The sequence below is a fragment of the Taudactylus pleione genome, unplaced genomic scaffold, assembly GCF_031769625.1.
Source record: "Taudactylus pleione unplaced genomic scaffold, aTauple2 ptg000333l, whole genome shotgun sequence".
NCBI lineage: Eukaryota > Metazoa > Chordata > Amphibia > Anura > Myobatrachidae > Taudactylus > Taudactylus pleione.
In genome coordinates, this window is record NW_028284734.1 from 3779607 (window position 1) to 3807577 (window position 27971).

At 48.1% G+C, this 27971-nt stretch overlaps 1 protein-coding gene across 1 annotated transcript in view; it reads left to right on the top strand.

The window, feature by feature from the left end:
• The window catches only part of GFM2 (GTP dependent ribosome recycling factor mitochondrial 2), a 55711-nt gene that overhangs the window by 16466 nt on the left and 11274 nt on the right, over positions 1-27971 (top strand). Inside the window, exons 5-15 of the mRNA XM_088443745.1 lie at positions 1649-1746; positions 1917-2042; positions 2132-2220; positions 9434-9522; positions 18306-18366; positions 21267-21452; positions 21711-21791; positions 23096-23244; positions 25527-25667; positions 27159-27258; positions 27739-27925. Of these exons, the coding sequence (XP_088299871.1) occupies positions 1649-1746; positions 1917-2042; positions 2132-2220; positions 9434-9522; positions 18306-18366; positions 21267-21452; positions 21711-21791; positions 23096-23244; positions 25527-25667; positions 27159-27258; positions 27739-27925 (1307 nt within the window). The remainder of the gene's footprint in view (positions 1-1648; positions 1747-1916; positions 2043-2131; positions 2221-9433; positions 9523-18305; positions 18367-21266; positions 21453-21710; positions 21792-23095; positions 23245-25526; positions 25668-27158; positions 27259-27738; positions 27926-27971) is intronic.

Sequence of the window (27971 nt, forward strand, 5' to 3'; positions counted from 1 at the left end):
AATGTTTGCCCAAGTGCGCATGCGCACAACGGAGGCGGCTCCGTCATGCGCATGCGCGAGGCCCGTATAACGACGGCCAAGCCGTCGTTATGGGTCTCACACCAAAGGGGGCGTGCTGTCGATGGTGATTGACAGCACGCCCCCTTTGGTGGGCGTGCCGGGGGCGTGGCTGCCCAGACGGAGGCGTTCCCATGGGAACGCCTACCGTCTGGGACCGGCCCCACTGACATCACTAGTGATGTCAGTGGGAGTGCTTTTGGCTCTGATAGAGCTAAAAGCACTCCAGGGCTTGCGGCAGCGAGACCCTACCGCAGGGTCTCGTCGCAAGCCCGATGGTACCATCGCGACCATCATTTTGGCCGCTCGCTATAGCTGTGGGTGGTCATCCACAGCTATGCAAGCGGCCAGGAGGCCGCTCCAAAAGGGAGAAGGGACGGCCCTGATTCAGAGCGAGCGCTCTGTCAGAGCGTCCGGCTCTGAATCAGGACCTGAGTCTGGTGTAATATCAGCAATGTATGCACTGAGGGCCTGATTCAGAGCCGGACGCTATTTGCGGACGGTCGTTCCAAAAAAGGAGCTGGCTATTTAAATTGAGCGCTCGCTCTTTGTGGTTTGTTGACGCCTCTATGTCTGAACGAGCGAACTAAAAATGCGCTCGCTATTTTGTAAAGACGCCCCTTTGCCATTTGCAACACACGCTATCACTGCGAGCAGTTCAGGCTAAAAGACAACCAAGTGATGTGGTTGATGACGCTCCTTTACTAATTATGCACTCCCATTAACCGCCTTTTTGACCGTTTGGCACGCCTGCGTTCGGATCTCCACTCCCCCGTTTTCAAGCACCTTCCCCTGTTACCACCCACAAACGGTACATTCTGTCAATCAAATTAGCAGCCCCTCGCTGTTTTACGAGCGCACGATTTTCGACCGCAATTTCTGGTTTGCGCATGCGCATTACGACCCATACGCATGCGCAGTTGTGCGAACATTGCTCTGAGCGAACGAGCGGCCGCTTACGAGCTGCTCTGAATCGGGCCCAGAGTCTGGTGTAATATCAGCAATGTATGCACTGAGTCTGGTGTAATATCAGCAATGTATGCACTGAGTCTGGTGTAATATCAGCAATGTATGCACTGAGTCTGGTGTAATATCAGCAATGTATGCACTGAATCTGGTGTAATATCAGCAATGTATGTACTGAGTCTGGTGTAATGTCAGCAATGTATGTATTGTATGTGATCGGGATTATGGGTTTAAGAGACACAATATAGAATACATGGATGCATTTCTGTGCCTGCATGGTGAAAACGTAGTATTATAAATGTTATAGACTAGGAGATGTCATAAAATCTTCCTACAGACTTTACATGCAATTAGGATTACTGTACACTGTAACATGGGTGTGGTATGAAAAGTCGATATTCAGAATGTTGACATGGCCGCTAGACATCCAGTTCTGTGCTTATTTTAGCCTAGCCCTAAAACTAATGCAAAAATGTATTGTCGACATTCTGACATTTTACATGTCGACCTAACGTCATCATTCAGAAGCTGTCAACATTCTGAATAGAATCCAGTAACATCCCATTGGTATTTATGGGGCTATTGATAAAACTGTAGTAAGGCATGAGTTGCTCTCTTGTTTCAGGATCAGAAACATAGGGATCATGGCTCACATTGATGCTGGGAAAACCACGACGACAGAGAGAATGTTGTATTATGCCGGTTACATTAGGGCTTTCGGAGGTGAGAGGAACTCATTGGATTCTTTACTGACCTGAAGATATTTTCAAACCATTGTTTTATTACTTTGGATACAATTCTGAGTAATGACATATTTTTGATGAAGTGTAATTTATCAGATGTGAATATGCTCTTCACTATTTAGATTATTAAGCGTCTGTATTTCCCCCCAGATGTTGATGATGGGGACACTGTGACGGATTTTATGGCGCAGGAAAGAGAGCGTGGGATCACCATTCAGTCAGCTGCTGTCACATTTGACTGGAACAGTCACCGGATAAATTTGATTGACACGCCAGGTTGTCTCCTAATCATCCCCATGGTATCATGCACAATAATCCTAATTGCCCCTCTGTGTCTTCTAATCACTTGTACTGTCTTCTCACAGGGCATGTGGATTTCACTGTAGAAGTAGAACGCTCCCTGAGGGTGTTGGATGGGGCAGTGGCTGTGTTTGACGCGTCAGCAGGTGTGGAGGTATAAGACATGATATTGTGTGGGGAACATCGTACTACATGGAACACAGGCTTATTGAGGAGGTTAAGTTCTACCCTATGAGTCAGGGCAATTTTTAAAATGACAGTTTAGGCTTTAACTGCTTGTACCTTTTGTGAATGTGTCTTCTAAGTGATAATTGTATCTCTTAATGACATCCAGCCATGAAGCACTTCTGTTGATCCCAGAGCCTTTTTATCTGTGATGAATAACAGTACAGGATTACGAATACTCAGACAGTATAATGTCCAGGCCTGCTTGTCTGAACGTTTTACTGTTACTCTGCAGACATAGGGCCTGATTCAGAGCCGGACGCAAGTGGCTGCTCGTTCGCTCCGAGCGATGTTTGCCCAACTGCGCATGCGTACGGATCGTAATATGCATGCGCGAACCACTCAGTGCGGCCGAAAATCGTGTGCTCGCAAAATAGCGAATGCCTGCTATTTTGAGTGACAGAATGAGGCGTTTGTGGGTGGTAACAGGGGAAAGTGCTTGAAAACGGGGAGTGGAGATCCGATCGCAGGCGTGCTTAAAGGTCAAAACGGGCGTTTTCTACTTCAGGGTCCATAGGGGGTCCACAGGGTTGACCTTGGGGTTATAGCTGGAACAGGATCCATGGGCACCACACAGTTAAGCTTTTAGCTCCCAGGATGCACTTGGGTCCTCCTCTATACCCCGCCCCCGAGCCACAGGCACCTCAGTGTAAGCTGGTGCCCGGCCGGACTCTGTCACCACGCAGGGGGGCTGCAGGAGCAGCCCCCAGAAGCTTTTTATTTTTCTAATAGATTTTATTTATTTTAGTTTCTCTTTTTACTACAGACGGCAGCGAAGGGCTGTCTGTACAGACGCCCACGCTGCCGCTCTGATCCCCGACTGGCGCCGCGACGCCAGTACTGATCTGGGGATCGCGGCGGGAGGACAGAGTCCGTACTAGCCGGACTCTGTCTAACGCCCAGGACTGCTGCCGGAGTCGCCGGGGATTCAGGTAAGCCGCGCGTCGCTGGCTAGCAGCGGCGCGCGGAATGCCTTAAAATGCAGTCCTTTAGCCTCCGGTCCTGGGGACAGACCGGAGGCTGCTGGCAGTGGCGGCGGGCCCCCCCCATAACCCGTGGGACCACTAGACCACCAGGGATAACCGGCAAGCGGGAAGCCAGCATCCCTGGGGTTAATGGCCAGCCAGGGGAGGAAGCCTTCCCTGTTCAGCGGCTCCTCCCCTCAGCTCAGCGCGCTTTTCAGCCTGCATGTCTAGCGTCCCTGAGCTGCAGTTCACTCGGCCACTCCTCCTCTGAGGTCTCCAGCAGCCATTTTCTCACAGTGGCAGCGCAGATCTCAGGGAGCACGCGGACCGGTCCCCCTGTGTACCTCTCCCCTGATTAAGGACAGCGTACACAGCACTATAGCCCTCCCAGACACTGAATCTGGGCAGGTTGATTGTAGTGTAAAGGTGCAGTGAGTATATCTTCCTGCATGGTATGTGACTTTTGCTAGTGCTGCCTGTCTGTGCTAATTTCTACTTACTGTCAGCTTATACCTATCCCTTTACTTCTCCTACGGGCCCTACAGGTGTGTGGGGGAGGGGCGTTTCTACTGACCTCACTTATATAGATCACGTATTTGTGAGGTCCGTCACATACAGTTGTGTGCTACTCAGTGCCATATTGTGGGCTGTTGTTCAGCACACCGGTGAGTGCGTTTTACTTCTACCCTGGTGCCAGATATATAATATATTCTGTCATGTCAGACGAGGAGGTTGAGCGCTCAGTGGCTCCGGTGTTGGCCTCCTGCGGACGCTGTTCTGCAGGAGTAGATAGGGAGGATTTGTCACAGGATGGCCTGTGTAGTCGATGCCAGGTGGCTCCTGGCCCATCCAGACCTTCTCTGGCGCAGGAACCACCGTGGGCGATGTTTTCTCAAGTGCTGGTGTCTATTGCGGACCGTCTGTCGGTCCCGACTGCTCTCCCTACTAGGGCGGTGCCCCAGCCGACCATCCCCCATTCCCCGGGTGTCCCGCAGTTATTGCGGAGTCCTCCTGGGTCTCAATCAGTTGGTCCCTATGCGGGGTTGCCTATGTATATACAGGCTTCCCCTGTGCCGCAGCAGCCTGTGGTACCTTTTCAGGCCCCTATGGCGACGCCTCCACCATGGGTGGATGTGCTCTCCAACTCCGTGCAAAATTTGGCGGCCGCTTCCTCGGCTTTTCAGTCAATGTTGCAGACTGACATGCCTTCTAGGATTTCTTAACGCCCACTCATGACACGGGCTGATCAGGTATCGGACTCAGAGGGTTCCTCAGATGATGGGGAGGTCCCTGATGACACTGACTCGGACGCCTCGGTCCAGGAAATGGATACCAAGTCGTCCATTAATGTGCGAGCACTAGTTAGGGCGGTGCGAGCTATTCTTCTTATAGAGGATGAGGCACCGGTTCCTAAGTCGAAGTTTCCTAGTTTCAAAAAGACTAAGGTGGCTTCTGCGGTGTTTCCCCTGTCGGATCAGTTGACGGATCATATGGCGGTAGCTTGGCAGGCGCCCAGTAAGAGATTCCTTCCTCAGAAGCGGTTGGCTTCTAATTACCCCTTCCCTGAGGCACATTGTAAAAAATGGGAAACTCCACCGGCGGTGGATTCCCATGTCACCCGTTTAACTCGGGGCGCCACCTTACCATTACCGTCGATATCCTCGCTGAAGGATCCCACGGACAGGAAAGTTGAGACTTGCTTAAAGTCTATTTACTCCCTCTCCGGGGCGGTGGCCCGACCGTCCATGGCCATCTCCTGGGTGGCCAAGGCCATTGAGGGGTGGGCCAATGCATTGGAAGATACCTTCCCAGATGACGCTCCGGATGTCCAGCGGGCGTTGTTGGGACAAATGAGGGACGCTGCTTCTTACATTGGTGAAGCTTCTTTAGATGCTAGTCTGCTGACCTCGCGGGTATCGGCTGCAGCGGTGTCTGGCCGCCGATCCTTGTGGTTGCGGTCCTGGAGAGCGGACTCTGATTCAAAGAAGGGTCTGGAGGCCTTACCTTTCAATGGTGAATTACTATTTGGTCTAGACTTGGACAAAATAGTGGACACCCTGGCTAAATCCAAGTCGGCCTTCCTCCCTTCGGCGGCACTGCCTGCTAAGGTTCGGAGTTCGGCTTTTCGTTCCTTTCGGGTTCAGGGTAAGGCGAAAGGTCAGTCCTTCCCGAGACAGTCTGCGAGTAAGACTGCCTCTAAACCCAAGAAGCAAGTCTGGAGTGCTCGGCGCCCTTCTTCCAAGCAGGGAGATAAACCTGCGGCCTGATGGGACGGGCCTCCCTCTGGGGGACCTCAGAGTGGGAGGCCGACTTCTTCTATTTGCCCAGTGCTGGCACAATACCACCACGGATGCCTGGGTTCGAGAAGTGGTCTCCCAGGGGTACGCCCTGTCTTTTCGGCACAGACCACCCCACCAGTTTTTCTGCACAAGTCCTTCTCAGGACAGGACCAAGGCGTTACAGGTTCAGGAGGCTATAGAGTCCTTGCTGAAAGCAGGGGTCATTGTTCCCGTTCCTCTATCACAACGAGGGACGGGGTATTATTCGTCTCTGTTTCTGGTGCAGAAACCCAATGGTTCTCATCGCCCTATCCTCAACTTGAAGTCTCTGAACAGATTCCTCAGAGTTCCCAAGTGCAGGATGGAAACGTTACGTTCCATCATTCTGGCGATGGAACCGGGGGATTACATGGTGTCCCTGGACATCCAGGACGCCTACCTCCATGTTCCGATAGCATCTTCACACCAGCGGTATCTGAGGTTCGCTATCCTTCAACACCACTATCAGTTCCGGGCGCTACCCTTTGGTCTCTCCACGGCACCGAGGGTGTTCACGAAGATTATGGCGGTCATGGCCGCACATCTTCGGAACCAGAATGTACGGCTGCTGCCGTATCTGGACGACCTCCTGTTGCTGGCGAGCTCCCCAGAGGTACTGCTTCAACATCTCCACCTGACGATCGCTTGCCTGCAAGCACACGGGTGGTTGATAAATTGGAAAAAGTCCTCCCTGATTCCATCTCAGCGGATGGTTCATTTGGGAGCCCTGCTGGATTCGCGTCAGCAAAGGATCTTCCTGACTCCGGAGAAGGTCGCCTCCCTACAGCTGCGGATACACAGTTGCCTGAGCCGTTGCCGCCTGTCGGTCCATTCGGCTATGAGAGTTCTGGGGTCCATGGTGTCGACATTCGACATGGTGGAATTTGCCCAGTTCCATTCCCGGCCCCTGCAGGGGCTGATTCTATCAGAATGGAACGGGTTACCTCACCGGATCCGCTCTCAGATGCTGGTGTTGTCTCCGGACGTTCGGCAATCTTTGGCTTGGTGGCTTCAGACAGCTCATCTGGTCGAGGGGCGCCCATTTTGGATCCCGGACTGGGTCCTGCTCACGACGGATGCCAGTCTCCGGGGTTGGGGGGCAGTGACCGGCTCTTTGTCGCTTCAGGGTCGTTGGTCAGCGGAAGAAGCACTTCTCCCCATCAACATCCTGGAACTGCGGGCAGTATACAGGGCCCTGCAGTCGTCCGGCCCCGCTCTTCACGGAAGGGCGGTACAGGTGCAGTCCGACAACGCCACCACGGTGGCGTATATCAACCACCAAGGCGGAACTCGCAGTCAGGCAGCGATGTCGGAGGTGTCTCGTATCCTGACTTGGGCGGAGGGTCACATTCCGGCGATCTCGGCGGTCTTCATCCCCGGAGTCCTCAATTGGGAGGCGGACTTCCTCAGCCGTCACGACGTGCATCCCGGGGAATGGTCGCTTCACCCAGAGGTGTTTCAGCTACTCGTGGACAGGTGGGGACTGCCGGAGCTGGACTTGATGGCCTCCCGTCACAATCACAAGTTGCCCGTTTACGGGTCAAGGACAAGAGATGCAGGTGCAAGTCTGGTGGACGCGCTGTCGGTGAAATGGACGTTTCACCTGGCGTATCTGTTTCCTCCGCTATCCCTGCTTCCTCGGGTTCTGCGGAAATTCAAGCAGGACGGCGGCATGCTCGTGCTGGTAGCTCCGGCGTGGCCCAGACGTCCTTGGTACTCCGATCTCAGGAGCCTCTCCATCGACGCTCCGTACCTTCTTCCTCAGCGTCGGGACCTGTTGTCTCAGGGGCCCTGCCTTTACCCGGATCTGGGTCGGCTGTCTTTGACGGCGTGGCTCTTGAGACAGCCGTCTTGAGGTCTCGGGGCTTCTCCGGTTCGGTTATTGGTACCATGCTCCGGGCACGCAAGCCTGCTTCAGCACGGATTTATCACAGAGTGTGGCACACTTACTTTCAGTGGTGTGAGTCCAGACATTATGATCCTCAGGTGTTCCGAGTTTCTAGGATCTTGGAATTTCTTCAGTCGGGATTGGATCTCGGCTTACGCCTTGCATCTCTGAAGGTTCATGTGTCCGCCTTGTCCGTGTGGTTTCAACGGCGGATTGCAATACTACCAGACGTTCACACCTTTTTCCAGGGTGTTCTCAGGATCCAGCCTCCCTTTTTGCCTCCTGTGGCTCCTTGGGACTTGGCGGTGGTGCTACGGGTCCTGCAGGGTCCTCCGTTTGAGCCTCTTGAGGCGGTGGAGCTCAAGTGGCTGACATTTAAAACGGTTTTTCTCCTGGCAATTGCTTCGGCCAGGAGGGTGTCTGAATTGGGGGCGCTTTCCTGTCGCCCTCCTTTCCTGATTTTTCACCAGGACAGAGCGGTGCTCCGCACTCGTCCTGAGTTTTTGCCCAAAGTGGTCTCGAAGTTCCACATTAATCAGGAACTTGTTGTGCCAGCTTTTCAGTTCCCTGGTCTTTCAGCTGGTGAGACTTCCTTAGATGTGGTCCGGGCGCTTAGAATTTATGTAGACCGGACGGCTTCGGTTAGGAAGTCTGATTCCTTGTTTATCCTCTTTGGTTTTCACAAGAGGGGTTGGCCTGCCAACAAACAAACATTAGCCCGTTGGCTTCGTTCCGTTATTTGTGAGGCTTATGCACAAGAGGGTTTACCTGTGCCAGCCTCTGTTAAGGCTCATTCCACTCGTTCTGTGGGTCCCTCTTGGGCTGCTAGACGTGGCGCTTCTGCTGTTCAGCTGTGTAAGGCGGCCACTTGGTCTTCTATTCAAACGTTTTTGAGGTTCTATGCGTTTGACACCTTCGCCTCTCAGGATGCTTCCTTTGGGCGCCGGGTGCTCCTTTCAGCACAGGAGCGTCCCCGCCCTTAGTTGAACTGCTTTGGGACATCCCCAAGGTCAACCCTGTGGACCCCCTATGGACCCTGAAGTAGAAAACAAGAGATATGGTAAGAACTTACCTTTGTTATCTCTGTTTCTACGAAGTCCATAGGGTCCACAGGGCGCCCGCCCTGACGCACCTGGCTTCAAATGGGCTGTGTGGCTGGTCACCGGTTTTCCGTCTCCTATTGCTGTGAGTATGGTTTCTTGTGTGTTCCAGTCTTCCTTCTCTCTGTTCCATATTCTCCTCCGGCCTAGGCTGCTTACCAACTGAGGTGCCTGTGGCTCGGGGGCGGGGTATAGAGGAGGACCCAAGTGCATCCTGGGAGCTAAAAGCTTAACTGTGTGGTGCCCATGGATCCTGTTCCAGCTATAACCCCAAGGTCAACCCTGTGGACCCTATGGACTTCGTAGAAACAGAGATAACAAAGGTAAGTTCTTACCATATCTCTTGTTTTATGGGTGTGCATAATTAAAACCTCAACGTCATTGATTACGTCACGGGTTTTTTTTTTGCCAGAACTGCTCGCAAAATTGTGGTAGCAAAAACCAACCACAGGAATAGCGAGCAAGTCATACCCTGTTCGATGTACTCGATTAATCTAATAAATAGCGGACATGACGTAGGATGCGAGCGGCCAGGGGGCATAGTTTCCCAAAAAACGACCGCAAGTTTTGTACGCTCGTTCAAACCTAGAGGCGTGAACAGACCGCAAACAGCGAACGGTTCATTTGAATAGCCACCCCTATTTTCTGGACGAGCGAGCGCTAATAGCGTCCGGCTCTGAATCAGGCCCATACTCATTTCCCATAATGTAGATTGCCTGTGTTGGATGGGGCCTGCATGCTACATTGATCTGCATGTTTTTGTATTAAAAATATTTTGTGAGTGACATAACCTCTATATCCGTATCTAGGGGTGAGATCCATGAGTGCAATATAAGATTAATTATATTTATCAGTTCTTTCTGTTGTGCAGGCTCAGACGCTGACAGTGTGGCGACAAGCAGACAAGCACTCTGTGCCACGTATGTGTTTTTTAAACAAGATGGACAAACCTGGAGCAAGGTACTTCTGCCAATATGTGTTACATCCTATACAGTATATGTTACCTCATATATTTTTCCTCTAACCTTTTTTTATACTATACCAAAATCACTTTTTTTTGCCATTGTCTATAAATTTTATTTCTCTATTAAGTATATTAAGGTCATGTTGCTGTAAATTACTAATATTGAACAAATGAGACTTATTATAATAATATTTATATAGCTGCAATAGGACACAAAGGGTGTGATTCAGCATTGTACGCAATTGCGGGCTCAGATCGAGCGATAGGCATCGATCATGCGTATAAGCCGCACTGTGTGCAGCAATTGCATTGCGTTTACGGACGCTCAAAGGAATCCATCGCAAAGTGAGTGACAGACAGGCTGTCAGCATTTGAGGGTGGTGACGGGGGTGTTCGGAAAAACGCAGGCGTGTCTGTCCGTTTGAGCGCCGTTTCATGGACGTGCATAACTTAGCCACTGTGATTGCATACGCAGCATGAGAGCTCCCTGTGTGTGAGGAGACTTCCAGTGTGTGCAACTGGTCAAAGTGTTGTAAATGCTGTGTGAGTGCCCGATGTACAGATGGGTACACATACATCTAGCCTCCTTGCGCGTTAAACAGCCCTTCTAGTCGCGCCATGCTGAGGTGTGACTTGGTAGTTCCGAAAGTCTTTTTGTGCATCTACCGAGTCACACCAAGCTCCCATGTTATGTGTGGCAGGACTTGTAGCATACGGAGGATAGATGTATGTCGGCACATCTGTATGTCGATGGTACCAATGTTTATGCAGAAGTGCGACATTAGACGGATATGAGAAGGCAGCAGTGGCCGTCTTTATGTCGGCTGTGCTTTGGCAATCATTAGCATATTTTAGCAACTGCATCCGCTACTGAATCGGGCCCAAAGCATGTTACATATTTCCAGAACGGGAGGCAGCCATTTTGGGTGTTCTCAATTGCTGTTCTATGTAATCATTGACATCAGTCCTCCATTGGACCTTACATTTTAAATTCTCTATCATACACTTCACATTAGGGTCCGTTTTTATTTATTTTTTTTTGTCACAAGACAATTAAACTAACAATATGATTTTTGTGGGAGTACCTGGAGGAAACGCACACAGACATGGGGAGAACAGACAAACTCAACACAGATGGTGCGTTTTTTTTGTGAAATGAGCCCAGTACCTGTGAGGCAGTAATGCTAAACACTGGGCCACTATGCTGTCTAACTTGTGTGTACAAACTGGCAATTAAGGTATGGGAATATTATGGATGATTTCATGAAAACCTGTTAAAACATAGTGTTATGTAATATGTTAGCTGCAAAAACTAAGAGCACCTGCATAAATTCAGTACGAAGGAGCTAGGTGACCTTTCGGCCATTGAATCTAACCTCTCTTGCTTCGAGGAGTTAAACATCACTACTGCAGTCTCTGGACTAGAGCAGTATCCTGCATCGGGTCTGCTTAAGCTCTGATATACTAAGCATTAATGTAATGTGAAGTCTGTGGTCAGCTGGGGCCCAGAGTTTATCAGGACCTCTTATTTGTGTAGACTAATAACAGACACTGAGATCTGAATGCTGTATAGGGACAATATTTAATTTTGTTGGAAGCTCCAAAGTATATTTTTGTAATTCAGATCTCCCTACTGACTTAAAATTAATTTATATTTAATTTATTTGCTGCCTCCAGGTAAAGATAAAGGTTTTACTCTGAAGTAGCCGTTTGTAATATCGTGTTCTCGTCTGCACAACCATTATACTGTACATACTTTGTATAGGTGCGGGTAACCTGTTATATTATTATTATTATTACATTTTATTTATAGGGTGCCACAAGTGGTCCGCAGCGCCGTACATACAGTAAAGGGTACACAGAACATTACATTACAATACAGTAACCAAAATATAAACAGAACACAAGTAACAATTAGCAACACAAATCTCCATACACAGTACAGCTCTGAAGGTGAAGGCTGTCATAGAAGTGCTAGAGAAGAAGGCTGTGAGACAGTGGGGAGGAGGACCCTGCTCCTAGGAGCTTACAATCTATATGTATCTATATGTATCGATCTGTGGTTCCCTTTTTTTCTACTTCAGGGTCCATAGGGTATCCACAGGATACCTTGGGGTATAGGTGTGACGTCAGTCATTGGGCACCATAGAGTTAAGCTTTCAGCCTCCTAGGATGCACTAGGGTCCCCCTCCTATACCCCGTCCCCGAGCCAAGGCACCTCAGTTTAGTTTGGTGCCCGGCCGGAGTCGGGTGCACCTGTTAGAGGGGGGCTAAGAATAGCCCCTGAAGTTTTCCTGCATGCAGCTGTGGCTGCACATCTGGAGGTACAGCATGGACAGTCAGTCCTGACGTCCATGCTGTCTTCCCTATACCCCCGCCGGTACCAGAACGCCGGTACCGATCCGGGGATGCTGGTGAGCATCTGGGGTCACAGCTAGCGGTGACCCCAGATGTTCCGGACCATGGCCGGAATCAAGGGGGACAGCAAGGTAAGCAGCGGGGTCCCGCGGTGGGTCCCCGCTGTTACATGGTCCAAAGTCCCCAGGCAGGGGGCTTCCTGGGGACTGGCTGCAGCGTGGAGCCAGGTATATAACCTGCGCTTCCACTACCCCCCTGGGACAGCGGACCGCAGCAGAGCGGTAGCGCTGCGGCGTCCCGGGGGTTAAATGCATGCCAGGGGAGCGCGCCTTCCCTGTCTCACAGCCGGCGCCTCCCCCACTGCACACAGCCCTCTCTGCAACACGCCGACTGGCCCTGTGGCAGCGCTCCTCCCCCAGGCCAGCCTCCTCTCTGCTCCTCGGCGGCCATCTTCCTGAACGCATGGTGAACGCTGCTGGAAGCCTGGACGGAGGCATCGTGGTCTGGGTCCCCCCGCATACCTCTCCTCCGCTGTGGTCAGGTCTGTGTATGCAGCGCTGTGTCCTACCAGACCCTGTGTCTGTGTAGTTGATTTATCAGCGCTGGTTAGTGCAGGAATTGATTTCTTTGCATTGTATGTGACTGTGCTAGCGCTGCTGCCTGTATCTTCTATTCTGACTGTCAGCTTTATTACTGTCCCTGTTCTTTCTGCTAAGCCCTTGCGGTGCGGTGCTGCAGGGTGGTCTCTCGCCTCTTTAAAAAAAAAAAAACAATTGGTGAGAGGGGTCACATACTTTGTACCATCATGTCTGAAAGTGATTTTCCTCTCCGGCTACAGTGTACTACGTGTAAAGTACCTTTAGCGGAGGGGGAGGGTAGCGCGGAGGCCCTCTGCCGGCAGTGTTTGTCAATGGCGCGGCCTATTACGGTTACAGCACCGGAACAGGAGCCGCCCTGGGCTTGTTTCGCTCAGGCGCTTACAACCTTAGTGGGCCAGTTAGCTCCGCAGGCCGCGTTTACGCAGATGGGTTTGTCCCAGCAATCGGTGGTGTCGTCACCCATGCAGGGTTTCCCAAGACAATTGGTGGTACCCCGCAGTCTCCCTATTTCCCCTCTTCCGGTTTCTCAGGAGCCGGCGTGGGTTAACTCCCTGACGAGTTCTGTACAGCACTTGTCGGATGTGTTGCAGGGGGAGGCTGTGATGCGGCCACATAAACGGCCGGTGGCGTCTCTGTCGGCTCCTTATGAGGATAACGATGGGGAGATTCTGGATCCTTATGATCAGGAACCTCTCCATACTAAGGACGCTGACGCTAGGTCTAAGGTGTATATTCCTGGACTTATTCGGGCAGTCCGCACAACCTTGGTGATTGAGGACGAAGTTCCCCCAGCGGCTAAATCCAAGTATGCCTTTTTTAAGGATGTGAAGGGTGACGCCACAGTCTTTCCTCTTTCGGGTCAGTTAGTGGACCATTTAGAGGAGGCGTGGAAACAGCCTGGCAAGCGATACCAGCCGCAGAGGCGCCTGGCGGTGGCTTATCCGTTCGCGGATAATTATTTTGCTAAGTGGGAGTCCCCTCCACAGGTGGATTCTCACGTGACACGTCTTGTCCGTAGTGCCACATTGCCGATGCCATCCATGTCCTCCCTTAAGGAAGCTACGGACCGCAAGGTGGAGATCTGCCTGAAGTCCGCTTATTCCCTTGCGGGGGGGGCAGCGCGGCCGGCTATGGCCATTTGCTGGGTTGCCAGAGCGATGGAGCGCTGGGCGGATTCATTGGAGGCGTCCTTTGATTCAGACTGTCCGGCCGAACAGGTGGAGTTGATTGGTAATCTCCGTGATTCGGCCACTTATATCAACGAGGCGGCCTTAGACATTAGTACCCTGGTGTCTCGAATTTCTTCAGCAGCGGTGGCTGCTCGTCGCACCTTGTGGTTGCGATCCTGGTAGGTGGACGCTGATTCCAAAAAGGGTTTGGAGGCGTTGCCCTTTAACGGAGAAGTTCTCTTCGGTCCAGATCTGGACAAGATTGTGGCCACGCTGGCGGCAGCCAAATCGGCATGTCTCCCGTCGGCCGCTGTTCCTTCTGGTTCAGGACCATCGTCCTTTCGGTCTTATAGGGCCCAGGGCAGGCCCAAACCACAGTCTTTTCCCCGACAGGCTGGTCCCAAGAAATCGGCCAAGCCCCGGAAGCAGGCATGGAGTACCAGACGTCCGGCCCCTATGCCAGATGACAAGCCTGCGGCCTGACGGTCCGGGCCTCCCTTTGGGGGATCCCAAAGTGGGAGGCCGTCTGCTGCAGTTCGCCCGGTGTTGGTCGGTCACCACGACAGACACTTGGGTTCTCGAGGTGGTCTCCCACGGGTACGCCCTCTCTTTCCGGCACAGACCCCCGGCTCGATTTTTCACCACGGGTCTACCATCAGACCGGAACAAGGCCACGGAGCTGCGTGTTATAGTGCCTGTTCAATTCTCTCAGAGGGGCCAGGGTTTCTATTCCAATCTCTTTTTGGTGCAGAAACCCAATGGGTCGTATCGTCCGATTCTCAACCTCAAAGCTCTCAACAAGTCTTTGCGGGTGCCGAAGTTTCGGATGGAGACCTTACGGTCCATCCTTCTGGCGCTGGAACCTGGGGACTACATGGTGTCATTGGACATACAGGACGCTTACCTGCATGTCCCTATTCTTTTGCGCCATCAACAGTTCCTCAGGTTTGCAATCCGCAGCGACCACTTTCAGTTTTGGGCGTTACCTTTTGGCCTGGCAACAGCACCACGTGTGTTCACCAAGGTGATGGCGGTCATGGCGGCTTCTCTGCGGCTGCAGGGAGTCCGCATGTTGCCGTACTTGGACGACCTTTTATTAGTGGCAGGATCTCCGGAGCTCCTTCTGCGCCACTTGGACCTGACCATTGCGCTACTGCAACGGCACGGCTGGTTAATAAACTGGCAGAAGTCCACTCTAATCCCGTCTCGGCGGATTCTGCACCTCGGAGCCTTATTGGACTCGGGACAGCAAAGGATCTTAGTGACGGGGGAAAAGATCTCTGCTTTACTGTCGAGGGTGCGCAGTTGTCTGCACAGCCGCCGGGTGTCTCTACACTCGGCGATGAGGTTACTGGGCTCCATGGTGTCGGTGTTCGACATGGTGGAATATGCCCAGTTTCACTCCAGACCTCTGCAGCACCTGATCCTGTCCAAGTGGAACGGGCTGCCTCAGTCTCTAAGGTCCCAGACGATGGTGCTCACCCCGGAGGTTCGCCTGTCCCTTGCCTGGTGGTTACAGACGACCCATCTCAGCAAGGGACGTCCGTTCTGGTTACCAAATTGGGTCCTGTTGACAACGGACGCCAGTCTTCGGGGCTCGGGAGCAGTTTCGGGTCCACACTTGTTCCAGGGCAGGTGGACTCCGACAGAAGCGGAGCTTCCAATAAATATCTTGGAACTCCGTGCGGTCTTCAATGCCCGTCAGCAGGCACATCGGGTTCTCCAGGGTCGCCCAGTGCAGGTCCAGTCGGACAACGCTACCACCGTGGCCTACATAAACCGGCAAGGAGGAACCCGAAGTCGGGCGGCTCTCGTAGAGGTGTCTCGGATCCTGGTATGGGCGGAGCGCAATCTTCCGGCTGTCAGCTGTCTTCATCCCGGGAGTGCTAAATTGGGAGGCGGACTTTCTAAGTCGCCAGGACGTTCATCCGGGGGAATGGTCCCTGCACCCGGACGTTTTTCAACTACTGGTGGACAGATGGGGTCTTCCAGAGATCGACCTCATGGCGTCCCGGCACAACAACAAGTTGCCGGTGTACGGGTCTCGCACAAGAGACGAACAGGCGTCTCTGGTGGATGCTCTGTCCGTCCGGTGGACGTTCCGGTTCGCTTACCTGTTTCCTCCGGTTTCCCTTCTTCCACGGGTAATCCGGAAATTCAAACAGGAAGGAGGGACGCTCCTGTTGATAGCTTCCGCGTGGCCCAGACGGCACTGGTTCTCAGACCTTCAGGGTCTGTCCGTGGACAGTCCTCTGCGGTTGCCGCTACGACCGGACCTTCTGTCGCAGGGTCCTTGTCTTCACCCGGACCTGACTCGGCTGTCTTTGACGGAAACCGTCTTCCGCGAGGATATACCATCGCGTGTGGCATACGTTCTTCCAGTGGTGTCGACCGAGAGGTTATGCACCACGGGAGTTTCGTCTGTCTCGGATACTCTCCTTCCTACAAGCGGGACTTGATCATGGGCTTCGCCTTGCTTCTTTGAAGGTACAGGTTTCGGCCCTGTCTGTCTGGTTTCACCGTAGGATTGCTACAATCCCGGATGTGCGCACCTTTATGCAAGGTGTTCTCCGCATTCAGCCGCCCTTTGTTCCACCTGTGGCGCCTTGGGATTTGGCTGTGGTCCTGAGGGCTCTCCATGGAACGCCGTTTGAACCACTGGGCTCAGTGGATCTTAAATGGCTAACAGCGAAGACTTTTTTCCTTTTGGCCATTGCTTCGGCCAGACGTGTTTCTGATTTAGGGGCTCTTTCTTGTAGACCCCCTTTCTTGATTTTTCATGGGAACAGGGCAGTGCTCCGCACTCGGCCTGAATTTCTTCCCAAAGTTGTTTCCCAGTTTCATGTTAACGAGGAAATAGTTGTTCCGGCCTTTAACTCACCTGGCCTTTCAGTGAGTGAGGCCACTTTGATGTTGTGTGGGCCTTTAGGAGCTTATGTTGACCGCACTTCTTCGTTTAGGAAGTCGGACGCCTTGTTTGTCCTCTGGCTTCCGTAAAAAGGGTTGGCCTGCTTCAAAGCAAACTTTGGCAGCCTGGATCCGTATGGCTATTTCTGAAGCTTATCTTCATGAAGGTCTGCCGGCTCCTCCTTCTTTGAAGGCTCATTCCACTAGGTCTGTGGGTCCTTCGTGGGCAGCTCGACGTGGTGCCTCTGCAGTCCAGATCTGCAAGGCTGCTACGTGGTCCTCTGTCCATACCTTCGTGAGGTATTACAGGTTTGACACCTTCGCCTCTCAGGATGCTTCCTTCGGGCGGCGGATTCTCCTTTCAGCACAGGAGCGTCCCCACCCTTAAAGGATACTGCTTTGGGACATCCCCAAGGTATCCTGTGGATACCCTATGGACCCTGAAGTAGAAAATATGAGATACGGTAAGAACTTACCTTTGTTATCTCTATTTCTACGAAGTCCATAGGGTTCCACAGGACTCCCGCCCTGTCGCACCTGTGCTGCAGATGGGCTTTATTCTGGTCACCGGTTTTTCCGTCTCCCTCTGGTGAGAGTGTGATTCTTGTGTGTATCCAGATCTTCTTTCTCTCTCTTCCTTCTCCTCCTCCGGCCTATGGCTTGGTAACTAACTGAGGTGCCTTGGCTCGGGGGCGGGGTATAGGAGGGGGACCCTAGTGCATCCTGGGAGGCTGAAAGTTTAACTCTATGGTGCCCGATGACTGACGTCACACCTATACCCCAAGGTATCCTGTGGAACCCTATGGACTTCGTAGAAATAGAGATAACAAAGGTAAGTTCTTACCATATCTCATATTTTTACACTTTAGGACCGATTACCCTGTAGCATTGGCAAAGCAATTTAAAAGTTGTCTTTTTACGAAAATACAACAGATCTAAACGGAATTATTCACAAATCATGTTATAACTAGGGGTGAGCGGGTTCGGTTTTACTCGGATCTTTTTATTGGCTATCGCCGAACACGTGTTTTGGATAGCGAATGAAATCGAGCCGAAATTGCGGTAAAGTGGCGATAAGAACCGAGTAAAACCGAACCCGCTCACCCCTAGTTATAACTAATTAGAGGTTTTAGATAATAATTATTGGTGGTGAGCCCCTTTAATGCTAACTGCTACAGCTAAGACCTCAATCTCTTTGGTCTGTATATTTGTAACTGTGCTCATGTCCTGTTCCTGCAATGAAAGCTACAGATGTGTCCACATACATTTAGCCTCTTTGCGCATTAAACAGCCCTTCCAGTCGCACCATCCCATGGCGTGACTCGGTAGCAACAGTTGTCAATTCAAATACGCCTTATTTGCACAGTAATGCGAATAGGACGCACAAGCAGCGTCTGTTGATGAAAATGATATGCAGCATGCCTATGTTCTGTGTGCAACTGTATCTGACACTGTAACGTAGCATTGTGCATGCAGATACACCCGCAGTATCACACAGAGACTTGTGCCTGTGCGTCCTACGTGCTTGTGCGTCCTATCGCATCGCTGTGCGAATCAGACGCATTTGAAAGGAAAAAGTCACACGAAAAGACACTCAGCGCTACCGAGTCACACGGCACTCACACGGTATGGGAAACGCGACTTGTAGCGCACGTAGGATAGATGTATGTGGACACATCTGTATATGCGCCATTTTTAAACAACAGTGTTATTTAACGTGTGGTCCTTTCTTGTTTTGCTCTTTAGTTTTGCATACTCTATTGAAAGCATCAAAGAAAAATTAAAGACCAAACCTTTGCTGTTACAGGTAAGAAGACTACATAAGTTTCCATGATATAATATACGTCTCTGAGCCCGCAAGTGCTCAGCATTTAAATGTACCATGTCACTTCTCCTACCTTTTATATTGTCTGATCTTTGTTCTCCCCCATCCATGCTCCTCTTCAACCTCTTTTACGATTGTATATGGTTGGTGCTAAAGATCAAGCAGGTTATGCTGTAATTGCAGAGATAACAGGATGCAGTGGCAAACGCAGGATTTTGAAAGGGGAGTTTCTAATACTTGGTTACTAAACTAATGGCAAAAAATCTAAACACATACTGGCAGCACTCCATAGCATAGTATGTAATTCCCCCCATAGTATTGTCTGTAATGTGCCTCCCCCTCTCTCCATAGCATAGTATGTAATTCCCCCCATAGTATTGACTGTAATGTGCCTCCCCCTCTCTCCATAGCATAGTATGTAATTCCCCCCATAGTATTGACTGTAATGTGCCTCCCCCTCTCTCCATAGCATAGTATGTAATTCCCCCCATAGTATTGACTGTAATGTGCCTCCCCCTTTCTCCATAGCATAGTATGTAATTCCCCCCATAGTATTGACTGTAATGTGCCTCCCCCTCTCTCCATAGCATAGTATGTAATGCCCCCCATAGTATTGACTGTAATGTGCCTCCCCCTCTCTCCATAGCATAGTATGTAATGCCTCCCCCATAGTATTGACTGTAATGTGCCTCCCCCTCTCTCCATAGCATAGTATGTAATGCCCCCCCATAGCATAGACTGTAATGTGCCTCCCCCTCTCTCCATAGCATAGTATGTAATGCCCCCCCATAGCATAGACTGTAATGTGCCTCCCCCTCTCTCCATAGCATAGTATGTAATGCCCCCCCATAGCATAGACTGTAATGTGCCTCCCCCTCTCTCCATAGCATAGTATGTAATGCCCCCCATAGCATAGACTGTAATGTGCCTCCCCCTCTCTCCATAGCATAGTATGTAATTCCCCCCATAGCATAGACTGTAATGTGCCTCCCCCTCTCTCCATAGCATAGTATGTAATGCACCCCCATAGTATAGAATACAATGTGCCTCCCTATGGTATAGAATATAAATTGCCTTTGCTGTAGTATAGAATGTAATGTACCCCCTCCTCCTTTGTATTCTATACTATGTGCCTCCCTCTCCCCTATAGTATAGAATGTATTGTGCTCACCCCTCCCTAGTATAGAATGTAATGTACCCTCCCTCTTCATAGTATAGAATACAATGTGCCTCTCTCTCCCCTGTAGTATAGAATGTATTATACTCCCCCTCCCTAGTATAGAATGTAATGTGCCTCCCCCTCCATATAGTATATAATATATAGTATATAAATGCTTTCCCCTATAGCTTTCAAACCATGTTTTACACTGTGAAGCATCTCTAATATTGAGGTCTAATATAGAATACAATGCGCCTCCCTATGGTATAAATTATAATATGCCTCTCCCGTAGTATAGAATGTAATGTACCACCCTCCCCATAATATAGAATACAATGTGCCTCCCCCTCCCCTATAGTATAGAATGTATTGTGCTCCCCCTCCCTAGTATAGAATGTAATTTGCCCCCCCCCCCCTCCATATAGTATATAATATGCCTCCCCCATGGTATAGAATCTATTGGGCCTCCTCCCATCCCATAATGTAGAACACAATGTGTCTCCCCCTCCCCATAGTATAAAATATAATGTGCCCTCCTCCCCAGTAGGTACTGTAACTTACCTGGCCTCTGCTGGTCACGTTCCTTGGGCAGCAGCCGCGGCTCCTCATTACACATTCTAGCAGCATGGCGCAGCAGCGGGTTCGTCTCACTCTCCTCCACTGCAGTGCAGTCCAGTCCAGGCTCCTGACAGGCACCACGTGTGCGACCTTGCCGCGGTCAAGGGGTACCGCTAGATGCCGTCAGGCATCATCTGAATGACGTTGCCGTGTTGACGTTGCCGTGTCAACTGGTCACCCACGGGTGCGGCCGGTCACTGGTAATGAATGTAGGTTGTCCAGCCGTAACTGAAGTTGCCAGGACCGATGTTACCAGGGCTCCGAGTTGCCAGGACCGATGACGCCAGGGGAATGGCGGCTGGCGGGCAGGGTGTTTTCTAGGTACTCAGAAACCCCCCCTTGTGTGCACGCCTGGGATGCAGTTCATTCTATTAACTTTATTACTAATGCATAATTAATAGAATGAAATGTGATTATATTAAATATTTTGTATCTGCAGGATTTGCGTTTCAAGTCACATTTTATAGCAGGTTGAAAAAGGCCATCATGTCCTGTAATCCATAGCAGCCGAGTGCATATTGGTTTTATTCAATACAGCTGTAAGTCAGATGAAGCAATTACTGCAAACTGTTAGTAAATAACATTTGGGCTATTTGCACCATGTTATTCAATACCCCTTAGTCTGTGTGTAGAGGCTGTTTGTGTGCTGAACCAATATTCATAGGAATCAATGACTTATGAATATTAGTCATAAAGTGCCTGTGATATTGATGGTTCCCTATGAATTGGCATCTTCCTTTGGTTCAGTACACAACATGGCTGCCACTGCTGAGAGAAGCCGATAGGTGATCAATAAAATACTAAGCAGGTAGATCTACAATTTAGAAATGGAAAGACGTCCTCTAAACTGAAACATGTTTATTCAAGAACAACTTAATTTGTTGATTATATCTAGGGGACAGGAAGATTATAATATTGAGACATGTCTTTCTGTCCTCCGTTGTATACATGCCTCTTGGTTAGGATGGGGAAGTGTGTCAGTCACAATCACACCACATGTTTTGGATCTTAACACTCATTCATTCTCATTAACACTCATAAAACTGTAACATACAAATCTAACTAACTAGTTACTGTATAATCTCTGCTTGTGTTGTCTATAAAGCTGCCAATAGGAGAAGGTAAATCATTCCAAGGTCTGGTGGATTTGCTGAGCATGGAAACTCTCACCTGGAGCCCTCGGTCCAGTCAGGATGGTGGGAGGTTATTTGAGAGGAATCCCCTGAAAGACTCCAGGGACCCGGAGCTTCAGAAATCCGCCAGTGAAGCAAGAAATGCCTTATTAGAACAAGTAAAGTCTTAAAGTAAATATACAACATTTCAATCAGACAGCTATTTTAGATGTTAATATTAATTCATGCTACAAGACCCCAGATTCACAGCTTCTCTGTTGGTATTCTGGTCTGTTCTACGTGTAATATTACACAGTAAATAATTGTTTTTTAATAGATGAACAGTTAGGTGATTTTATTACATATATTCTTATAATTGAAATCTGTGAAGGAATTGCTGATTATTACTCTGGTTATTTTGCCATACTTGCTCACAGATTGCTGATCTGGATGATGAGTTTGCCTCCGTAATCCTTGGGGAGTACAGCGAGGATTTTACTCTTGTACCAGTGGAAAAGGTACCTCTTACTTCTGTGCCCAGCCTCTGGTTATTCAGCTGGTTCTATTGGTTACATTTTTGCCTACTGTATGTGTGTTTTGCTATATTTTTTAATATGATCACTATCCTTTGTGACTCTTAAATATCTTTAATTGTTCTATAGTTATCCAGATTTTTATTAAGATGCAGCGACCAGTAATCGTGTCTGTTACTGGGACATTGCATCCTGAAAAGGAGATTTAATGCATAGTAATTGTTCTGGCAAAATGCCCATATCTGGAGTAATGGCTCCTACCATAATACAGCACACTATATGCCACATGGGGGGTTGGAGTATGAGCCCTAGAGATGGCATACACTTCAAGGTCTACAACAATTGCTGAGCCACAAGTTTACTAAGCCTAAGCATTCCCCAAGGCATGGAGTATAGGTAGGAATGTGGACCTGGTATTCTGTGGGACTTCAGCAGGTTTATAGTTCCTCCTACACAGCAGTGGGGCCCCAGAATTAGATTGGGGGTTGATAGTTTACCCCACCTTACCAGTGTGAGGTGGTAAGCACTTATATTACCCTGACCCCTACCCAGCACCAGTAGTAATTATCAGTACTGGTAAATATTCAATGACTTTAGAAAAGGAAACAATCTGCAATGTGACCTGCGGGCCACTGTTGGTAGAAATAGTTGAGCTCTCATTGTTTTGTCACTATAAGCAGAAATGAAAATCGTGGCTGGATTCCAAAAGAGACTTGTATATTAAGAAAATCTCGTATTATAGAATAAAAAAAATGGTATTTAAACCCAAAGATATCTGTAAGTCATATACAGTGTCCTGTATGGTATACTGTACATTTATAAGCTATACTTGAAAAGATGCACTAAAACCCGATAACCCATTATAACTAATTGTAAGCCTCGGTTATTAGGTGCAGCTCGCTAGCAGTCTTATTGCACTGTACAGTAAATGTAAAAATAATTTTTATATTGTTATGTTTTTGCTTGCAAATACCTGTATTAACGTATACTTTCACGCTCCTAGACTACCTTAGATTATTCAGGACATCCTTACAAACTTCTGGTTTGTTATTGGACAGCCAGAGCTGTAGTTATCATCTGTAATTATTAATCTTTGCCTTATCTTGGTTTATTAAAGGCCTTTTGTGATGTACAGAATCCTGATCTAATATGTAAATTGTTTTATTTCCCCCTTTCCATTCTTGTAGTTTTATTTTGTAAGAGGTTAAAATAATTGATCTAGTATTTACTGTGAAATGTCACAATATACGCCAGAATAAGGCAATACTTACCACTGTTATTGTGCGCAGTTACAGTCTGCCATACGCAGGATCACTCTGGGTCGCTTGGCAGTTCCAGTGCTGTGCGGCAGCGCCTTGAAGAATAAAGGGGTCCAGCCGCTGCTGGATGCCATCACACTGTATTTGCCATCACCGGAGGACTGTTCTCATGACTTAATGTAAGTATGAATGGATCACTAACCCTTTGCACTTTCCCATTTTACTTTGTAGGTCAGATAAGTGTGTAATTAAACAGGATACCAACCATTATTTACTGTGAAATGAGATTTTCTGTAGTGAGCAACTCTACAACCTACTAATCTCTGCAGCTGGGGAAAGACAGGGCTTCCAAGTCAAGCATGTCACAGGTGTGGATATCGCAGCCCAGCCCCTATGCTGCTCATACAGATAAATACTGACTTTATTGCAGTCTGTTAGGATGGTGCCTGATTCAGGGTTGTACGCTGCGATTTTCACAGTTGTGGATATGCTAATGCAGCAGTGGCCTGGACTTGTACGGAGTCACCCACCTGAGCCATCACAGCTACCCGCAACTGTGTACACATACACATCAGACGCAGATCATGCAAACATCGACTCCTCCAGTGAGTCTATGGTCACTCAGTATGGTCGCTGTAACTGAGATGCTGGAGCCCTGTTACATGCGTACAGGATCGCAGAGGCAGGATGTGACATACCTCTGAAACGGTGGAGACACGTCTGCATTTTTATGCGACGCTCCCCATTGCCCCCCACAAAAGCAACATGACTATCAATCACACTGTGACTAAATAGTGTCATGCTCAGTAGCAAAAAATCGCTCCATTTGCGAAACTTCGGCATTGTCTGAATCATTGTCTGAATCAGGCCCATAGTCAGAAGATGACACACAGGCCTATTTTTGTGAAGTGCGTTTTCTCCATGGCTGATTATGGTCTATCCTCATGGTGGTGTGTTGGCCTCACATCTGCAACAACCATGCTGATGGTCTGTGCACACTGTCAGCAGAGAAATGGTGGTGTGGACAAAATTGGTAAAATTACAGAAAAGATGCATAATGTTCTATCGTGTTATATGATGCATATATCATTATCATTGCTGCAGAGTATTAAGATAATGAGAGAATGGGATGTAGTTGGCATCCTGCCGGTCGCGATACCGGCGCCGGAATCCCAATAGCCATTAGAATTCCGGCACCAGCATCACGATCGCTGACATCCCAAGGGCTAGGGTTAGGCACTAGGGGGAGGGTAAGTGTTAGGGTACTTATCAAGAGGTGTTGGCATTGTCACCCATTCAGGAATCCGGTGTTTCGATTCTCAGCACCGGTATTCTGTGCACCGGGATCCCGTTCTCAACCCGAGAGAACAGTGTTCCTGCTGACACTTTGGGTGTGTCCTCCTAGTGCTCTGGGGCAGGGAGATGAAGGGCTTATCTGACACCATTCACTTGATAAGATTACACAACAATGAAAGTGTTTCCAATGTGAAAATAGTTACTTCTAATTGATTTCAGCATGCAAAGAATGAATATGACATTTAAAACTCAGCTCTGAATTCCGAGATATAGCCCATTTATGACGATGTAGGGGTATTCCTAGTGAAGTGGGCAGAGTGGAGAGAATCTTACCACCAATCTGCGTTCTGTGAAGAGGGGGCGGGGCCTAATGACACAATTAAAAGAATGTTATTTGATCCCTCCCCTATTCAAATATATGCAATTCACGGGATTACCCACACAAGATAACTGTGGTGCACTGAGTGACAAGCATAGTGAGCGATTCCACCAAGACATTTCAGCAATGGAACAAAGATATCAGGGTAGGTGATCACTACTGTTGGACAGTGACAAGAGATGCCCCAGAAGAGGAGTACAAGCGACAAGCAAAGAGAAAGCACCCCCATGAATAGGCCTCTATATTAGATAGTACTTTCCTATGCTGTATGTTTGTTTCGTTTTGTGTTCTTATTTATGATTGAATTAAAACAACTGTTATTTATTTTCTATCAAGAAAATATTAGATCATTTTAAAATAGCTTTTCACTATGACGATATTACTAATGTACATACAGTATAGTGCAAGTAGTGTAGCTCAAAAAATAGAGCTAGTAAAAACATTCTGACATCATTTTTAGTTTTTCTTGACCTCAAATTAGTAATGTATGACTATTTTTAGAAAGGAAACAAATTAAAAGTATTAATTTGTTGGACAGTGTATAATTGGAGTACACCCTCCAGCCAATAGAATATAAATACTGCATATTATTTAAAACTGAAAAATTCATCAGGCATCTGCATGCAGGTTAAAATAAGTTATGGGCAGGTCTATTTTTATTTTTTCACATTTATTTAACACCTAAGAGACTTTCATGTCCTTTTTAAAAAAAATAAAAATAAAGATGTAATTAAAGTGAATTCTCCAAATGAAATCACAGTTATTTGATTTGTGCCTTTTTTGCAGGTCCTGGTACAAGGATGACCTATGCGCTCTGGCATTCAAGGTTCTGCATGACCGGCAGCGTGGACCCCTGGTATTTGTCCGGATTTACTCAGGAACGATGAAGGCACAATCCGCAGTACATAATGTGAACAAAAACTGCACGTGCGTATAACTATTTAGTTAAAATGTCTTATGTTATTATTATTATTATTATCCTTTATTTACATGGTGCCACAAGGGTTCCACAGCGCCTAATAAAGTACATAAACAGTTGAGCAGAACAAGAGAACAGTCACTTACAATACAAGACATTGCAGGACAAATACAAGGTATATAAACATTGCTGCAACAGCGGACTCATCACTCAAATAAGTAGCAGGGTGGCAGAAGTCAAGGGTTAGTTGCTGTAGTAAGGAGTATGGAGTAGATAATAGTATAAGTAAGGGAAGGAAGAGGGCCCTGCTCATGATAGCTTACACTCTAACGTATTTCCTGTAAACCTGTCCACTGTTATTACTGAAATTAGCCAGTTCCAGAGGGATGCAGTAAGATTGTCAACAGTGTCTATGGAGACAGGGAAATACCGGCGCAGTTGTCACCGCTATCCGCTTTTTAGAGAGGACAGCATTACAAGTTTAAACACACTGCTTTAAATGCATTTTATAATGCTGTCTCCTTTAGAATGCGTTTAGCAGCATTACGTGTGTCGCGATATTTGTGCCTTTATTTCACTGTACCCATAACAATTATAAATCAATATCATGACGGTCGAACAATCCTATCAAACTCCTTTCAGACATTACTTTCTCTGTGAGAAGAGAATTGACCCTTGCAAAATGTAGTAGTTGATTTCTCCCTATCATTTGGCTGATCATAGAGCCAATAGAACCCTTTTGAAGAGGACTGCATTGATTGTAGTACTCTGGTTTCAATAGTAATATAACAGCATTATATTGCTCCCAGCTTCAGGTAATGGGGGTTCCAGAAGTGAGTGAGAACTAGATGGATTATAGTACTCTGGTTTCAGTAGTAATATAACAGCATTATATGGTTCCCAGCTTCAGGTAATGTGGTTCCTGTGGTGGGTGGGGACTGCATTGATTGTAGTACTCTGGTTTCAATAGCAATATAACAGCATTTATAATTTATATTGTTCCCAGCTTCAGGTATTGGGAGTTCCTGAAGTGAGTGAGGACTGGATGGATTATAGTACTCTGGTTTGAATAGTAATATAACAGCAGTATGTGGTTCCCAGCTTCAGGTAATGGGGGTTCCAGTGGTGAGTGAGGACTAGATGGATTATAGTACTCTCTGGTTTCAATAGTAATATAACAGTATTATATTGCTCCCAGCTTCAGGTAATGGGGGTTCCAGAGGTGAGTGAGGACTAGATGGATTATAGTACTCTGGTTTCAGTAGTAATATAACAGCATTATATGTTTCCCAGCTTCAGGAAATGGGGGTTCCTGAGGTGGGTGATATATTTGCTATATTCAGACTGTCAGGTTATTATAATGAGGCGGTTTCTGCAAATCGGGAAACAAAGCCTCCATTCAGATTGATGACAGCAGCATAATGTTAAGGCGGTGGGAAGTGCTACACTGTAAGATGACTGCGTACAATCCTCCTCTTTGTTCTATGTATTTTGTGCAGGGAAAGGATGAGTCGGTTGCTCTTGCCCTTTGCTGACCAGCAGGTTGAAATATCCTCCTTATCTCCTGGCAATATTGCTTTGGCTGTCGGCCTTAAAGAGGTTAGCTAAAAACTGTATGTTTTCATGTGTAGCCACATCCCTGCACTTCTCTTGTAAATTAGTTATCATCACTATTGGGATGCGCAGTAGTAATGCATTTATTTTTAATAATTCTTTCTTTTTTTGGTTGGTTACAAATATAGAATGATAAAAAAAAGATACTTTAAAGATGCATAGTACAGCATGGGTATTGCTGTAAAAATTGACCCTGTTGAAACACATTCATTATAGCGATACATAGAATAGTTTATCCATTAGTGGACATATAATTCACTTCTATTTGTAAACATGAAAAGTTGTTTGTTTCTTCTTTCTTTCTTTTCCAATCACACTTATTTTATCTTTTCCGGGTATCTTACTATAATTCGGAATTGAACAAGTTAATTATCAGTTTTATTCGTCAGATGTACCTCCAGACTTCTTATCGGTGTATGAGGATAATTATATAGTCTTATGAACTTGTAAACTTTATTGTCACAGACGGCAACCGGAGACACCATTGTGTCCTCAAAAGCTGCTGCGTCAGCCGCCGCTCGCCGAGCAGGAAGGGTTCGAGAGAAGAACAAGGACCAGAAGGCTCAGGAGAGCCTCGTATTAGCTGGAGTGGAGATTCCGGAACCAGTTTTCTTTTGTACTATAGAACCTCCCTCTGTAGCAAAACAGCCAGGTACATATGTGTACAATAAAGTGAATATATATAATTTGCATAAAGT